General features: G+C 38.5%; 2 protein-coding genes across 2 annotated transcripts; both read left to right on the top strand.

The window, feature by feature from the left end:
• The first annotated feature begins 16,799 nt into the window (after positions 1-16,799).
• Positions 16,800-17,311, top strand: LOC132638150 (uncharacterized). The gene is made up of 2 exons (XM_060355123.1): positions 16,800-16,937; positions 17,018-17,311. The coding sequence occupies exons 1-2, from the start codon at positions 16,841-16,843 to the stop codon at positions 17,233-17,235; spliced, it is 315 nt and encodes a 104-aa protein (XP_060211106.1). The 5' UTR covers positions 16,800-16,840; the 3' UTR covers positions 17,236-17,311.
• A 460-nt stretch (positions 17,312-17,771) lies between these two features.
• LOC132638149 (14 kDa proline-rich protein DC2.15-like) lies at positions 17,772-18,381 on the top strand. Its single transcript, XM_060355122.1, has one exon. It carries the CDS (start codon positions 17,790-17,792, stop codon positions 18,198-18,200), a length of 411 nt encoding a protein of 136 aa, XP_060211105.1. The 5' UTR covers positions 17,772-17,789; the 3' UTR covers positions 18,201-18,381.
• Positions 18,382-18,697: the final 316 nt, after the last annotated feature.

Here is an 18,697-nt window from a genome sequence, read left to right as displayed (position 1 = left end):
ACATAACTAACACATTTGGTCCCATGATAACGTCCAAATACACTCCTCAAAGAGAAAGTGTACACGGTCGTATGCAATATATTTACCCAACTATGAGTCGGGGTCGATCCCACAGGGAACAATGTGCTAGGCGATTAAGAAAGTAAGGAACTTTAACCAACTAAGCTAAAGCCAAACGATAAATAATATTTTGGGTTTTTGAGAAAGATTATGACTAATGCGGAAATGTAAACTAACCTAGAAAGCAAGTAAAATGATCAATGGCCACAAGTATGGATAATAGGAGATTACACTCAAGTAACGATCCAACGTATTTTACGATTTTACAACTAAGAGCAGGTTTGTGTTGATAGATAATGATATCTAAAATCTCATTGAAAGTCTTCCAACCAAATCAATGAATTTCACTCTAAGCTTTTCCAAGCCTTAGAGTGTGATGTTAGGTACAATCAATTTAACCTCCAGTAACTATCCTCTTCCGAGCTCAAGTTATTAGATGAGTTTAATGACCCAAATTCTTGTTAATTAATCTTTCCCAACCTAGATTTCCTCTTTCAAGCTCAATCTAAGTAAATGGGTGAGTCCTAGGGTTAGCTAATCCCTTTGGAAACATTCAAGAACGAGATTAATTAAATCAACAAAGACCCACTTGAATAGCAATAAGAATCATTCAATACATAAGCAAAACAAGAGTTTCAATCCAAACTTTAATCCTAGAATACTTCCATAAACAAGGTTCAAGTATAGAAATGAAAACTACACACTTAGATATACAATACAAAGCAAGAGATTGAAGAAATGAATTAAAGGTTTAAGAAATGCTCAACCAAATCTTCAAATCTTCAACCCCAAAGTGTGGTGTAGATGAACCCTAGCCTCCAAGCTTGCAAAATGGCAAAAGATAAATATTACAAACCCTAAAAGAGTATTTATATCATTCCAAAAAACGGGAACAAAATCTGGACCAAAATACCCTCTTGCACAACATGCTGCACCACATGCTATTCGCATGTTCAACATGCTAATCGCATGTGGTGCCAAAACCATAGCATGTGGTGACATTTTCTCTGTCACCACATGCTGCACCACATGCTGCTCGCATGTGCGACATGCTGCGCCATATGCTGCACTCTGCGAGTAGCATATGGTGCCATTTTCACTGGCAGCAGATGCTGCTAGCATGTTCAACATGCTGCACCACATGCTATTAGCATGTGGTGCCAGAAATGTTGATTTGTTCTATTTTTGCTCTATTTTGGTTCGTTTTGCTCCGTTATGCTCTCCGGGCATCTTTTCCTACAAAACAACATAAAAACACAAAAAGTAACAACAAAAGTGCTTAAGGAGTCACAAAAGCTTAAGGAATTAGCGTCGAATATCGCGTAATTTCACGACTCATCATCCCACAACCTTAGCTAAATGATTTAGCTACTCATCTTCATTAAAAGCAAAAAGCAAAGTAAGAGAAAAATGAATATCCATAAAGCTTAGAATGATTAAATAGAAGAAGATGACAAAAGGAAGAGAATCTTCTTAAAGGCACCAACAACCAATATTCAATGCTCTTTGCTGTGCTGAAAGACATAATAAAGTGTTGTGTAAGGAATATTCAAAAAATGTTTCACAAAAACCAAGGACTAGTATTTATAGAAAGAAGACAAAAAGCGATAACGTGGGCTTAAATGACGCCTTGCGGATAAAGTATGCGGTTGCATACTCCTGATGCGACCGTATACTCTGCATAACCTCCGCAGCTTCGATCTTCTGGACAGTCGGTATGCTACCGTAAAATGGGTTTGCGGAGCCACACAGTCATCACATCCTTGTGTGTTTAGCTTCACTCACTGGTCATTCTGAGGCTAAGTATGCGACCGCATAACAGAGTTTGCGGTGCTGCATAGTCGTCGCATCCTTGTGCATTTAGCTCCACTCACTGGTTCTTCTGAGGATGAGTATTCGGCCGCATATCAGAGTTTGCGGTGCCGCATACTGAATGTATATTAAGCTCTTTTCCTTCTTTTTTTACGCCATTTTGTACTTTTTGTGCCCTGGACTCAGAAATCTTGAAAATACACGAAAAGCTGGTAGAAATACAGAAAAATACTTGTAAAGACTCTCAAAAAGGCATAAGTAATGGATGTACAAAGCTTAAAATCCACGACTTATCAACACCCAACTTAACCTTTTGCTTGTCCTCCAGCAACCAACTCAAGATCACGACTCGCAAATCGCCAACTGGCCTACATGAGATGTACATGACTATTGGTTGGTATCAATAATTAGAAAGGGCACACACTCATTCTACTGTATCCACCCCTTATTGGTATTTCAAAAATGCATTAACCATGACCTTATGACACTCAAACGCTTCACATTGTGTCTAAAGATTACTCTATTTGTATTCAAATTTCATTGACTCGCTTGCATGGTATTGTTCATCTAATATTATAACACATGTGCCCTCACTATAAAGAAAGTCTATTTCACACAAATAACAATCAACATAGAGGGACAAAAGTATAACACTCACACTAAAAAAGAATCTCACGTGTCACAAGTATCAAACAATATGCTTGCCCTTGCTTTCTTTCCATAATAATTCAAAAACAATCGATTGTAGATCACAAAGGACTTTCCGGGTTGTAATGATGGATTTAGGTTGGGTAGGATACATATTTGGATACAAAAGTGACTTTCCCTTGCTTGAGCACTACATTTGACTTGGTTGAGGTCTTTTCTTTAATTCAGCACGATTTCATTTTCTTTCCACCTTTTCTCTCCTTAGTCACCTCTTTATATTACCTTTTTATTAACCGCCCCTTTTTGCACTCATTAGAATCCTTTCTAGCAAACATAACAGAACTTTTTTTTTTTTAATTTTCTTTCGTGCAAGGGCAACAACCTCTTCATTTCTAACAACCGCCATTCCACTTTTCATTTTCTTCAACCTTACTCACATGACTTCTCACCCCCAACTTAGGCTAATAGCCTATGTTGAGATTTTAGAGTTCAAGGAAGGATGGGTTCAAAAGAGATACATGAAGTGGTACGGCTTATGATATGGCAACAAGAAAAAGGCTAAAGGCTCGAAGGGGTGACTAGTGATACATATGTGTACAAGGCATTTCACATGGAAATTCAAAGAGTGCCTAAGATCCTTTCTTCATCCGATCATTTAAGTTTAGCTTAGAAAGATAAACCAGGAAAGTTTTAGGACACAAACAATCATACAAGTTTATTACAAGACGTCATCGCTCATGGCACATGCATTGTTCAAAATGAGTCAATAACTTTTAAGACAAGCTCAATTCATGCAATTCCCAAATGAATAATCAAGAGTCACAAGATGAAGCATATGTTGTCACAATCATCATTTTCCATTAAAGCTCACAATATTTGAAGGGGCATGCAATATCATGTCATATTCTAACTGTATTGATATCAAACAAGTCATGCTCACATTCCGAACCTACAAGGCTTAGTTCCCTTAAGAAAGCGCCCAAATATCTATCATTGAGACAAGCCGACTCAAAACTACCTAAAAATACCGGGTTCAAAAGACCATTACCATCCTTAGGAAAAGAACCGCGGCTAAGAAAAGTTAAGGATATAGCTAATACCAAACAACAAACAAAAACGAAATATGGGCAACCTCAATAATGAACAAAATACTGAAACAAAACAAATACCTAGACAAAAACAACCAAAGTATCATATGTACATCTTCATAAAAAAATATCCACCCACAAAAGACTAGGGCTACCCACCCCCAACTAAAAACATTGCATTGTCCCCAATGCATCAGATATAATAAAAAAGAGGTTAAGAACTCCCTGCGATGAATCAAGCGTCGGGTCGAGCCTCATTAGAAAGAGCTAAAATAGGCTCTATCGAGGGAGTACTAGTCCCAGTAGTGGTGGCAACCTTTGAAGAGTCTGGACCCAGGGATTGTGAAGAAGTCGCTCCATCTGTTGGTGGGACTGTGGTCTTAGTGCCCTTTCCCTGACGGGTCATAAGGTCCATGAGAGAATGCTCTTTAGCGACCTGCAAATCACGCTCAAGCTCCTCATCAGTGTGAGCCACACGATGCTCATGCCTATAAGCAGCTGCTAAGGTGGCCTAGAGTACCTCCTCAGAAGCATCAGGAAGGTCCTGAACGTCTACCAGCTCCTCATACTTGACATCTCCCACACCCTGCAGACCAGTTGTAGTCTGAGTGTGGTCAGACAAATTCACCGCGATCTCCAATTTTGTCTGGCCTCTCCTGACCGCCTCATCACCCATCGCACCCTCGGTACCCATGGCCTTAAGTAATGGAGTACGGGAAGCAAATAAGTCTATCCTCAGCTGAGCGAGATCACTCTCATACCGCGCATCTGGTCAGTATCGGCTGCCTCGACATTGTCCATCCACTTTTTGAGGCTCTCAACTCGATCTTCCAACTACTTTTGCGACTCAACCACTGCTTGCCGGATCATTTTCGGAATAGTCTGAATGAACTTAACAACCCACAAGTTCAAGAATTAAGCAACAATAGCAACCCTCCCATTATACACATGATTCCAAAGGCAATGGAATCTATTTCAAGCAATCAACGCACCCACTAAGGTCTAAGAATATGTTATATGCTCTTATCATGATGAATCAACACATTTTCACATTAAAATTGAATAGAGCAAGGCATACCTTAGAGATTAGGAGGGTGAAGGTGTATGCACAAACCAATGGTCTCAAATTTCAACCAAAGCAAGAATACCAAGAGTTGGGAAGAGGGTTATGATTAAAAGGGGTCGGTTGAGCGTGATTAACGCTTGAAACAGACGATTTGTGAAAATAAGGGGAGTTGTAACGTTTGAAATTGTCACGATCCAATTTCACAAAGTCGCGCGGGCACCTACCTATTCCACCTCGATAGGCGAACCCTTAATTCAACTTTACAAACACAGTATATATAGCGGAAGAAAATAAGCAACGAAGCCTGTCATTCGAATATATAATAAATGCGAAAGTAATCATAAACCACCCCAGTATCTGGTCTGGTCATACAACAACACTAACTAAATACTACAAGTCCGGAGATGAAAAAGTCTCAAAATACAACTGTCTTGAAATAGAGTAAGAAAGTAAGGGAAAGAACATTCGAGCAGCAGCCGTCATCGTGCTCACCCTAGAATGACTCTACAGCAGCCTCGCCGATCAGCCACGAGGGAAGGGAGTGAACCTGTCTAATACTCTGCATCCATAAAAGAATGCAGCAAGCGTAGGTCAGTACAAAACAACGGTACTGGTAGGTATCATAGGCCGACTAAGACTAGTTGACATATATAACGACAATAAGGTAAAAGAAAACAAGTAAACGATAGAATACAAGTCACGCTTTTCCATATAATCACCGTTCATATCCAACCTTATGTTATAGTAACTAATCTCAATTATTCCAACCATTCACATATATTAAACAAGTCTACTAGTACGATCCAACCAACATAGTATAACTTACAAACAACCAAGAAGTATAACTAACACCATAACCAAGTCATAATCAACCGAGAAGTAAAATCAAGCAATGCAATATGAGGTATGAATGCAATGCGATGCAATGCAATACATGTACTCTTGTACTTCGATGGCGGAATACCTCCACACCTTAGTAGCACAACCCATGGGGGACCCGCGAAGTCCAAGCACCATCACTCAGCACACAGCTCAGAGGACTAAACATCCAAAAATCTTATAATATCAGTGTTCCAAATCAGTCACTCCGCACACAGGCCAGAGATGACTCAATATCAAATATGTCTCAGAAGAATATCGATCACTTCGCATACAGCCCAAAGATGACTCAGTATCCAATGCAATAATGTATGAATTCTGAATATGATGCAAGTACAATATCAATGAATCATATCAACTAACCATGCCACGAAGGGCGCACAAGTAATATCATCATCAAGGTAATGAGATAAACCACAAAAGAGTCACAACTCTCAATTTTACTAATAATCAAGTATCACGATATCACATTCATCAATGTTTCCTTCTCATTTCTATGATCAGTACCAATCACATAGTCTAACAATATAGTATCAGTATTTCCATCTCAGTCATTCCGTATCACACACCCTAGAATGACTTGTCATCCCGTGTCACAAAGCCTAGGGTGACTAAATAATCAATATGCCATGAATATGAGTATGAATATGGGACAATCCAACTACAAACCGTGAACAATCTTAAGTTTCAATCCGTGCCAAACATAGCGCACCAATATCAAAAATGATCCACACAGTAATCATAATGAATATTCAGTTTCCATGACAAAGCGGACGTTGTCAAATATAGTAACCTAAACAAGGTTGGGGTCGAATCCCACAGGGAATATGGAGAGAAAAGGGTACTAATTGTATGCGATACTAGTCTTTAAAGGCTTTAATCCTATTCCGAATATTTTTGAAAAGAGATTTGGTTTGTATTCGCTATTTTGAAGTGTTTGGAATTTGTTTGGATTTTGAGAACCAAAGTTGTGTCCCCGCGGTGATTAGATGTTATGCTATGGGTGTCAATATGATATATTTCTAATGGGTCGGGGTTATGTATGCACTTAATCTCTAATGCACCTTCTAATATTTTTCAATAGTTAGAAAGTATTTCTTTTCATGATTTTCCCAAATGCAGGAAAGTTGTAAATAAGGTTGATTAAATATTCCAAGTAGAACTCATCTTATCTCTAAGCGAGTTCATTAAACGAGGGTTAGCGCCCCGAGTCCTTGTTATATTATTTCAAATCACACCCTAGTTCATCTTTCCAAATAAACTAAGGTTTGTGCATGAACAAGTGTTTGCAACCACTAATGAACAATGAATACGAGAAATAATAAAACACATCACAACCCATTATATATATATATATATATATATATATATATATATATATATATACAATGTTAGATACCCATTACATAGCACCCATCATTTGGGTCCACAACTTTGATTAAAGAAACTACTCACACATTATGGTCTCAAAAGTAGTAAGCAATAAATGAGACATAAAGCTTACAAAGTGTAATAAAGATGATGGAAAATGGAATCTTGTTGTCTTCACTAAGCTCCAAAAGGGGAGTATTCAACGCTCACCCACCAATGGAACTTTGTTCACGTGGTTACAATAAAATCTGGCTGCCTAAAAAAAAACCTAAAATTTTCTTTAAATAGGCTCCAAAAATGCACAGCAGCAACTGACAAAATTTCCCCCGATAGCAAGATTGACGAACCGTCGATCGTTCGACGATCCGTCGATTTATCCGTCCTTTGTACCTTCAACAATATGTTCCATTCGACAGTGTCATCGACCAGTTTGACGCTCCGTCGAGTATTCCGTCTTTCTCTCCTTTCGTTGAGAGATCCTGCTTGACGACACAAACGACGAAGCATCGATCAATTCGACGCTTCGTCGATGCCTTCGTCCTTTGTCGTCTTCAACTTTGTCATCACTGGAAAATCGAGCTTATCGACGCTTCAAAGGACAGTTCATCGGCTGATCGACGGAACGTCGATTCTTCATTTCTGGCCAATTTTTCCTTTGTTCTTTGCTTTTTGCTTTTTTTGGTCATTGTTTTCCTAAAACACAACAAAACATATTAACGAGAACCAGACTTACTTGAAAACAACCACAATTCATAGTAAAAAGGCGTCGAATGTGCCACAAATCCGCGGCACATCAACACCCCCAACTTCGGATCTTTGCTTGTCCTCAAGCAAGTCAGACAAAACAACCACAAAATAAAAATAAAACTATGCTAAAAATAAAGTAAAAGTGACTACAATGGTGCTTGCTCATCACTACTGGCATGTGCATTTTTCAAATCAACTCCCTCTTTCCTCATTCCCAAACAGGGTTCTTTCAAAACAAACTTATTAGAATTGACCATGACGCTTTAATCGATGACATCACATTATTAGAAGCATTTATGCGTGCGAGTATTCACCATTATGCCCTCACTTAGATTAGAGAATGTCCCACACACAATTTTACAATAAGAATCGGGACAAGGATGGATGAGAATAGAAAGCACTCGCGCTCACAAAGAAGTTCATGATTTAAAAGTGCAGATACCATATGCTTGCCTTTAATTTCAATGCCTAACACTTTCGGATGGTTCAGTTGTGATCACTATAGGACTTGTTCTTGGGTTGTAATGTAGGCTCGGGGACGGGTAGGATACTCATTTGGGAGTTAGTGACTCATCCTCCTCGACACTACAGATTTTGCCCTTTCTTCTCATGCCCAATCTATTCATTCTTCAACTCTTGACTAAGATGTGATTTTACTCTTACTAGAATTTACAATCTTTTTATGAGACAATATTATTATATATATATACATATTTTTTTTTACTATAAACTTTTCTCAAATTTAATCCGCTATCACATCCAGTTCTCGACAATGCAACGCACACACCCTCAACTTTAGGCTCTTGGCCTTTACTTCACACATATACCACCTCCAGCTTAGGCGATTTGCCTCTTTTCTCTAGTAGTGTCAAGGAGGGAACGGGTGCAAAGATGGAGTGAATTCATGAAGTGGGGAAAAGGTTTGTTACGGCTAATCAAGATAAAAAGTCAAAGGCTCAACGTGGGAACTAGTGATATTCATATAGAACAGGTTTTGGGCTTTTTAAGGCTAACGTGACTATTTAGAAGGAAAGCCTATGATCACTTCACAACCAACTATCATAAGAAATATAGCACGACCTACCAGGCAAGTTCTGGATCCACATATGCTAACAATGAACACAAGAAGTTCTCACACTCACAATGGCATAAGGATTTGAACACTCAATTCATACACACTCTAATATCTATGATGTCACAAAAAGAACCATACATGTCAATTCATTACAACCTGAGATACTCAATAAACTTTCGGAGGGGTCAATTTCAAATCAATCCATTTTCAAGTTCACAAATATCCTTTTTCATTCAAAATTCATGCCAAAAGTTCAAAATACAACAACTATGAAAGTCACAATTGCTTTAAATAAAATTTAACAAATATATACTACAAGGTACATCAGGTTACCCCACCTCCAGCAAAAAGATGATGCATTGTACCCAATGCATCAAAAAATCATACCATCACCCCATGGTGGAGGGGCCGACCTGAAATGCTCTAATCCTGCTATTGCTGCTGAGGTGTCTCCTCCGTAGCAGTGCGAATGAGAGCCCTCTCTACTGCTGGCTCAGTGGACTGAAGCGGTGGAGCTGACTGGCTCTGTGGCTGCAGGTCCTGAGGAGCTATCGTGATCGGGCTGACTGGTGTTGGGATAGCACTAGTGCTGGAAGATGCACCGGTGAACCTCGTGTCCAGGCGCGACCGCCGAATACCCTCCTGAAGCTCGGGGTCTGCATCCTCATTATACTTCTCCTCATCCTCATCATCAGCCAATGTGACAGGCCTCTTTCTCTTGCGACTTTCCCTAGGCTCATCCTCAGTCACCAAGTCAACTACTCTGATCAAATCGGAAATGCTGGCGACTGGTGCAGGTGGTGTCGGGTCATCCAGGATAACCTGCTCTCTTGTTCGAAGGGCCACAATCTCAGCTCGGAGCTGGTCAAGCTCAGTCTTCGAATCTCCCGAAGTACCAGACTCACTCTTTTTCTCAATAGTGAGTATCTGCATCCCTAAACTATCAAGACGTGTATTGACCCTAGCATGATGCCTTTCCATAGCCTCCTGAAAAGGCTCCAACTCCGGTGCAATCTCTTTCCGGACAAACGTACCCAACTGCTGTAATATCCGGGTCACCTGCTGATCAGCACGCTCTGCCTTGATTGCAAACTCTCTGAAGTTGGCTCTGTTGAGGACAAAGAGATCCTCGGAAGCTGATGCTGCGGCTGACGGAGGAATAGGAGATGCAGATGGAATAGCAGGCCGAGGTGGTGCCTCTGAAGAGGGGGTAGCATCAGTTACAGATGGTGTGGAGGCCTCTGTTGTGGACAGTCCTTCCGTGCCTATATCAACTGTGCCCTATGGTACTGAATCCATGACATGCTCAGCCTGCTCACCCATGAGATCTAGCAATGAAGTACTAGTGGCCTGAGATGTACGGAGGGATTCATCCCTACTCCGTGTGATGTCACACACCTTTGTTGCAGGGAGAGTAGCTGCAAATGTATCAATGTGCCGCACCTGGGCCAACCTACACAACTGTGTGATAAGGCACGGGAATATCAAGGCTGTCGCCTCTTGGGGTACGCGTGCCCGAATGGCTCTACTGATCAGATCACCCAAGTTCATTGGGTACCTGGATAGCATGGCAGCCACCACCACTGCTCTGTCCGGCGTGACTATGTTATCTACTCCCGTGGGCAGAACCCGATATATGATAAAATTTCACCATAATTTAGCTTCTAAGCTGATATCCGCCTTATGAATTTTGGCAGCCAAGTGTCTCACCCATGGGGCCTGGTCCGCCGGCCCTCTAGCCATCACCGTTGCAAACCATTTTCGTACAGATTGCTCAGCCCTTCTTTCAAACTTATCATCATATTCCACAGTGGTCGGTGCCACGAAGTCATCACCGAAATAAAACCTGTTGATTGTGCGGGCTAAGACGTCAACATGGATACCCCGAACATACACTGTGTCTAATGGAGGGGCGGCTTTCAAAGCTCTCTTGTTCTTGTGCCGCTGATCGAGCATTACTCTGTAGGTAGCATAGAATTCCCGAACCATGGTCGGGCAATAATCCCCTGGAGGCTGTGTGAATGCCTCAAGATGATAGTGCTGGATGAGATCAGTAATCCGAGGGTAGCTCTCTAAGCCGCTCATACTGATTTGTTCTTCTTCTTGAATATTTCTCCTCGGATTACCCCCGTTGACTGTAGTGGCCCCTTTTACATAGTACTTTCGGCACCCTTCATAGGAGAAGCGGATTGCAGCTATCTTTATCTTTTGCAGCCGCTCTTGCTCCTCATCTAAATTTTGCTCAGGAGCGACTGGTTGTCCCGTTGATTCATCGCTAGAATCAGCGGATGTGGAGGATGAAGTCCCCTCTGCAGACTGAGAGGAGAGTAAAGTGGGTGATTCTGCTTGGGGAGTGGTGGTCTATGACCATGATCTAGTCGTTGGGGCTACCGCTTGACGTTCAGAGTCAGAGGGTTCATCCCTAAGAGTAAGGGTTGTTTGACCCCGACCTCGGCCTTTTCTGGGACCACCACCCCGCTTGACTGGATTCTTTAGAGGCATACCTGAGAAAAGAACACCCTTCATTGTTAAGACAACCATATAAATATAACAGAATCAGAAAAAAGTGCAAGACATGCGATAATGTTAAAGCTGCCAGCGGTCCGTCGATTTGCTACAAGAGTCGTCGAACAGATCGACGGATCGTCGAAGTGGTCGTCGAATTGATCGACGAGCCGTCGATCTCTTGTTAGCTACTTAAAATTTTGACTGAAAGACGGTTAGAAAGATGCCCAGTCGAGTGATTCGACGGGCCGTCGATCTCACGTTAGCCACTGGAAATTTTGACTGAAAGACGGTTGGAAAGACGCCCGGTCGATCGATTCGACGGGTCATCGAATCCACCGTCGATATTGTTTTAGTTAAGAATTCTGAGAAGGCTCATTCGACGTTGAGTAGGACAGTCCGTCGATTGAATCGACGGGCCATCGAATGCTTTCGCATGCTAAAAGTACAGATTCCATACACTTCTTTGGCCCAGGTGCAAATCATCACGTATTTTGGGGTTACTCAGACTTCACCCCATGTTAGCTTGGGTTAGACTAGGAAAAAACACTTGGTGGGCAAAACAACTCTATGGTCGTAATGCCCTCCAAGCCATCGTGATACACACTTCCATACTTTGGCATTTCATCGAACAGGTGGTGGGCAAAACAACAACAATCTCATGAATGAGGTGTGTTTGTGGTAATGCGCTCCGACTCGGCTAAAGATCAATGATCTAACAACCACAAACAAACCAACAAACCACCCCCAGCAAAAAATATGAGCATCGTAGGCGAAATAATAAAATAATGCAAAAACAATCAAAACAAGCAAAAATAATCAAAACAAGCCATGGAATGCAAAAACATTTAACACAAGGGAGCACACAATCCACTAATTCACATACCTTAAAATGGAAAGAATATGATTTCAGCCGTTAAGGAAGGAAGAAAACACCTGAAGAATCACAAACACAGAGGGACAGAGTAGTAGGGCAGGGTGGGGAGTGGCGGTTGTGGGGTGGTGAAGGAAGGGGGAAGTGGGTGGGGTAACGGTTATGGAAAGGGGAAGAGGTGGGGAGAGAGAGAGAGAGAGAGAGAGAGAGACGTTATAGAAAAGTGAGAATCAATGCAAAGAACGTGGGTTTATGAACCGTCGCGTTAAAAGGACGGAGCGTCGATTAATTCGACGCTCCGTCGAGTGAGCACCCCTATTAACGGCGCCAAAATTTGATACGCTCAAATTACACCTATTAATGTCGTAAAACGGCGTTGTCAAATATAGTAACCCAAACAAGGTTGGGGTCGAATCCCACAGGTAATATGGAGAGAAAAGGGTACTAATTGTATGCGATACTAGTCTTTAAAGGCTTTAATCCTATTCCGAATATTTTGAAAAGAGATTTGGTTTGTATTCGCTATTTTGAAGTGTTTGGAATTTGTTTGGATTTTGAGAACCAAAGTTGTGTCCCCGTGGTGATTAGATGTTATGCTATGGGTGTCAATATGATATATTTCTAATGGGTCGGGGTTATGTATGCACTTAATCTCTAATGCACCTTCTAATATTTTTCAATAGTTAGAAAGTATTTCTTTTCATGATTTTCCCAAATGCAGAAAAGTTGTAAATAAGGTTGATTAAATATGCCAAGTACAACTCATCTTATCCCTAAGCGAGTTCATTAAACGAGAGTTAGCGCCCCGAGTCCTTGTTATATTATTTCAAATCACACCCTAGTTCATCTTTCCAAATAAACTAAGGTTTGTGCATGAACAAGTGTTTGCAACCACTAATGAACAATGAATACGAGAAATAATAAAACATATCACAACCTATTATATATATATATATATATATATATATATATATATATATATGTACAATGTTAGATACCCATTAGATAGCACCCATCATTTGGGTCCACAACTTTGATTAAAGAAACTACTCACACATAATGGTCTCAAAAGTAGTAAGCAATAAATGAGACATAAAGCTTACAAAGTGTAATAAAGATGATGGAAAATGGAATCTTGTTGTCTTCACTAAGCTCCAAAAGGGGAGTATTCAATGCTCACCCACCAATGGAACTTTGTTCACGTGGTTACAATAAAATCTGGCTGCCTAAAAAAAACCTAAAATGTTCTTTAAATAGGCTCCAAAAACGCACAGCAGCAACTGATAAAATTGCCCCCGATAGCAAGATCGACGAACCGTCGATCGTTCGACGATCCGTCGATTTCTCCGTCCTTTATACCTTCAGCAATGTGTTCCATTCGACGGTGTCGTCGACCAGTTCGACGCTCCGTCGAGTATTCCGTCTTTCTCTCCTTTCGTTGAGAGATCCTGCTTGACGACACAAACGACGAAGCGTCGATCAATTCGACGCTTCGTCGATGCCTCCGTCCTTTGTCGTCTTCAACTTTGTCAATACTGGAAAATCGAGCTTATCGACGCTTCAAAGGACGGTTCGTCGGCTGATCGACGGAACGTCGATTCTTCATTTCTGGCCAATTTTTCCTTTGTTCTTTGCTTTTTGCTTTTTTTTACCATTATTTTCCTAAAACACAACAAAACATATTAACGAGAACCAGACTTACTTGAAAACAACCACAATTCATAGTAAAAAGGCGTCGAATGTGCCACAAATCCGCGGCACATCACCAGGCTTAAGCATTTTAGCTAGAAAGACGTTTTTCCTAGTTATAAGTTCAGTTTTTTTTTCTTTTTTAAAAAGTTATTTTTCAGTCGGGCAAAAAATAGGCTTCAGAATTGTGTGTAAATGATATGCTTTCAAAAAATGAGTCCTTTCTTTGTGGACTAAAAATCAGACAGAAAATGATTTCTAAAACATATGCATATGTAGCGTATTTGTGCGTCAAAACATACATGTTTTCTGGAAATAATTCAGGCAAAAGATGGAGTTTTTGAGGGCCAAGGCCCAACTCAAAGATTGTATTTTTAGGCCCAACTTAATCATTTTTTTCAGAAAATAGATAAGCGAAAATATGTTTTGGGCTGAGCCCAGTAGCTAAAGCAATAAGTGAGATTTGTTGGGCTAGAAACTAACAGGCCATTTTTTTTAGAAAAAAAATAGAGAGAATATAAGTTTGGGCCAAAGCCCATGTCTAAAACGTTATTGCTACAATATAAATAGTTTTGGCAAATTTCAAAGACTAAACGTCAATTGGTTATATAATCGAACCCTCGTAAATTAAATCCGTGTAAACTATTTATAAACATAAATTTTTAGATAAGGATGTTCTAAAAACATACTGAACGGACTAACCCGGACCATGTATGGGTCTAGCATGAACAAATTTATTCATCCCACACTTTTAAAAGACCTTCTATCTTTACAAAAAGCCACTATTATCCTTATATATGAAAGGAACTAATTTTATCCGGATATTATAAATCCGAGCCTAAATACCCTATATGTGATGGGAATATATTCAATTCTTTTTCAAAAAATGATATGCAAATGACAGACTTTTTTTTCGGGAAATAAACACCAAATAAACAGTTCATGCAAATAGTCACACATCAAAATTCGAAGGTCAACCGTATAGTACGGGTCCTTAATACTAGGGTGCCTAAGACCTTCCGTAGGGGATTACTAGAACCCTTACCTAGAACTTTGGATTAAGAAGGATTTTTCACGGTGTATGAATAAACCCTTCAAACTGGTTTTCCTAATTTCCTAAAAATTAGGTAGCGACTCTTTTAAAACAAAGTCTGAAAGAGCACCAACAAGTTCAAAGTAGCTTTTCCGAGCGCTAACCGCGCCCGTGAAAATGCGAACCGTAACAGTTCTAGCAAAAAAGGTATTAACATGAACATATTACGTATTCAAATAGGTGATAAAAAAACTTAACAAACATAAATAGAAATAATATGAATGAACAGAAGCATGCTTAAATGAACAGAAGCATGCATTTAAATCCGAGTTTAATCGGCATGAAGTCTCAATCAAATACTCGATTCTTCTTTCGCTTGCAAAAAAATATTGAAGAATCAATTGATAATGACATAGTTTCTAACGACTTCAAGTAAAGAGAGAAGTTTAGCTCCTAAATCTAAATTTTTTAACACGAGATTAAATTACAAAAACACAATAAAATCACACGTAATATCATAAGCAAGTAAGAAGAAGCGAAAATTTAAGAAAGAAAAAATCTTAAAGCATCACAAGAAATTAAGAACATAAATGCATATACTACTCCTATAAAGAAGAAAGGTTGAAAAATAAAAGAACGGCTGGGAAGATTATTAACATGAGAATGAGTATATATGGGTTTTATTGTACGGTCAAAGTCCTATAAAAGGTAAAGTTCTAAATTTTTTTATTTTTTTATTATAGAATATTTAATGGAAGAGTTGCCTTTGAGATTTATATTTTACGTTTCTACCATAATCAATTTGAACAAATTGAATTTAGTACATTGCTATCTAGTTTACATAAATTCAACGTGGGAGCAATTCTAAAACTATTAATATTATATCATTTATATAAGGTAAATCTTAACTTTTTTTAAGGTAAAGGGATAAGGCATTAAAAAACTGAAAACGCGAATTAAAAGCACGAAGGATTTTAAAAATAATTTTTTTAAAAGAAAAATCTGTTTTTTATTTTTTTTATTCTTAAAAATTGACACGTAAGCTGAATTTTTTTTTTTAAAAAAGAAAATAAATAAATGCACATGTGGCAAGGAGAGTGTATGTCACTCTCCCATATGAGAGTGGGCATCAGCGTTTAGGGGGTAAAATATTACGGTTTTAAATAGTTTAGGAGGGTGATAGGACAAAAAATTAGGTAAGGTGTGTCATAGCAAAAACGCTACTAGGTGAGGGGGGTAATGATGCCTTATCGCTAAGTTAAATCATAATTAAGTTTAAAGTTCTAAATATTATTTCTTGCTACCCAATTTGTATAAGAAAAGATTTATTCACTTAAATTTTAGTTGACTTGAAAGTCCTAAATATTAGGCAAATAGTAAATGACTATTTTGTCTATTGGAGTCTTTTAATGAAGGGCAAAAAGTTCAAACAACATTTCTAAACCCTTCGTGCTTTTAATATAATATAGGTAATGTGGGCAAATAGGAACTACCTCCGTCTTACTCTTTTTTTTTTTTTTTTTGTTAACCAAAAGCTACTCACGCTTTCACCTCCTGTAATGATGGAGGGTTTGTTAATATGTATAGTACAGAAAATATGAATTAGATACGGAATTTGTTGTTAATATGTTGCTAAATAGATTACCAGGATCTTTTTAATAATTCCTCACTACTTAATTATTAAATAAGATTGGCAATCGATTTTTATTATTTGGATTTTTTGTCGTTAATTCCTGCTTTTTAGCAGTGTAAGTACTGGTGACACATTGGTAGAGTAGTTACACTTTCATCTCAAATATGCATATTTCTCTTCCAATATAATTTCCTTCTCTTATCTTTTGTACATAGATGTAGACTTTATTAGAGAGGAACGTGGAAATTTGCAACACGTCATGTTAATAATACATTCAGGATCATTTGAGTCCACTTCTGGAAATGGAGGAGGCACAGGAGGAGTCTTCCGTGATCATCTAGGATCGTGGATCATGGGTTAATGCAACATAAAAGTTGGATCTGCTCTTCATGCAGAATTGCTAGTATTGCTACATGGACTAAAATTAGCTCGATCAAAAAATTTCTTGCCATTAATGGTAAAGACTGATTCGTAGGTATTATTAAATTCTATGAATGGTAATACTTTATTAACCTCAAATATCTTCACCAATTGCAGGTCACTTCTACTTTAACTGGGGAACCTGTCGCTGCGCCACATCCCCGGAAACTAATATGGTTGCAGATCTGCTGGCGGAATACGGAAGGAAGTCTATGAGACCTGATATGGAAAGAAACAATCCTTATGTTTTTGTAACTACTACTCTTGATAGAGATGTTTGTGGAACTGTTTCATATGGATCAGTTCCTTTATGTATGTCTATGGACGAACCTTAATATATAAATCAAATCTTTCGGTTTAAGCAAAAAAAAAAAAAGAAAAAAAAACCATTCAAGGAGAATTGAGTAATCTTTGCTTGTGATGCCAGCTAAAACGTAACCTTGGGGACACATGGTTTCAGCAACTTAATTTATATTAGGAGCCTGTTTGGAAAGTCACCTAAGAATTGGATTTGTGTGTAGTTGGGTGTAATTATACAGTTTTGTATGTTTGTCTGACCAAGTCAGCATGAAGTTGAATGTTATTGAAAGGGTGTAATTACATTCTTCAATTTCCAAGAGGAAGTGATGATTGATGGTAATTACAATGTGTAATTACAAGTTAATGTAACTTTTCTAATTTTATTTTATTTTATTTTATTTTATTCAAATATATTTAGTAATATTCCTTTTACACTATTTCTCTTATTCTCATTTTCAACCTTCCGACGTGATTTTTATTTCTCTTGACAATGATGCTTAATTTTGCATTCTATAAATACTCACCTTCTATATCATTTCAATATCAACCAAACCCAAAATCTACTTAAAACTACTGAAGTTAGTAGAAAATGGCTTCTAAGAAAACCACTTGCCTTGCTCTCTTTCTTCTTGTAAACATTCTATTTTTCTCTCTTGTGAGTGCATGTGACACTTGCGATGGTACTAAACCAACGCCAAAGCCAACTCCAAAACCAACCCCGAGCCCCGGCTCCAAAGGCAAGTGCTCTATTGATACTCTCAAATTAGGTGTTTGTGCTAATGTTCTTGGCAATTTACTTGGAGTTGTAATTGGAAATCCACCAAAGAAACCTTGCTGTTCTCTCATTCAAGGACTTGTTGATCTTGATGCTGCTCTTTGTTTATACACTGCCATTAAAGCAAATATTCTTGGAATCAACCTTAATGTCCCTCTTTCCCTAAGCCTTCTTCTCAGTGCTTGTGGCAAAAAAGTTCCATCTGGCTTCCAATGTCCTAAATGAACAACTAGCTATGAATTTCTCATGTAAGAATACTTCCAGCGTGTGGTAACTCTTTGTTGTTATGGTTATGTAATAAGTGGAATTGATTAGTATCTTGAAATAAGTTACCTTTTTGTATTTCATAATATACGCTTGATTTTGTAATTCACAATATAAAAGTCTATTTGTTGTAAGGTTTTCATTTTTCTTTTATCCTTATATATATGGAGAAATGTGTATTGTTTTTCATTATGTGTATATGTTTATGAATATGCCCTGTTCATAGTTGAATCTATATATATATATATATATATATATTATTAAAAAGAGGATAGTTTTAGGACAAAAAATGGTTAATTAGTTAATAATTAGTTAGTAGTTATTGTTAATTAAATTAAAATATTTTGTCAAAGGAACATCTGTGCGGTTGAAACTACTGTTCCATGAATCACGATGGAGTCCTAAAACTGTTCGGACTCTTTTTATTTTTTAGAAGTTATCAACTTTTTTACATTAAC

Source organism: Lycium barbarum, chromosome 4, assembly GCF_019175385.1.
Source record: "Lycium barbarum isolate Lr01 chromosome 4, ASM1917538v2, whole genome shotgun sequence".
Classification (NCBI taxonomy): Eukaryota; Viridiplantae; Streptophyta; class Magnoliopsida; order Solanales; family Solanaceae; genus Lycium; species Lycium barbarum.
Note: the sequence above shows the minus strand (reverse complement) of the source record. Positions and strands in the feature narration are given on the sequence as shown.

What these genes read in the sequence shown, in the direction of transcription:
- LOC132638150 (XM_060355123.1), top strand. Translation starts at nt 16,841, where the DNA reads ATGCAACATAAAAGTTGGATCTGCTCTTCATGCAGAATTGCTAGTATT. An exon ending in AAAATTTCTTGCCATTAATG is followed by an intron (nt 16,938 to 17,017) that starts GTAAAGACTGAT and finishes CACCAATTGCAG; the next exon opens with GTCACTTCTACTTTAACTGG.
- LOC132638149 (XM_060355122.1), top strand. Translation starts at nt 17,790, where the DNA reads ATGGCTTCTAAGAAAACCACTTGCCTTGCTCTCTTTCTTCTTGTAAAC.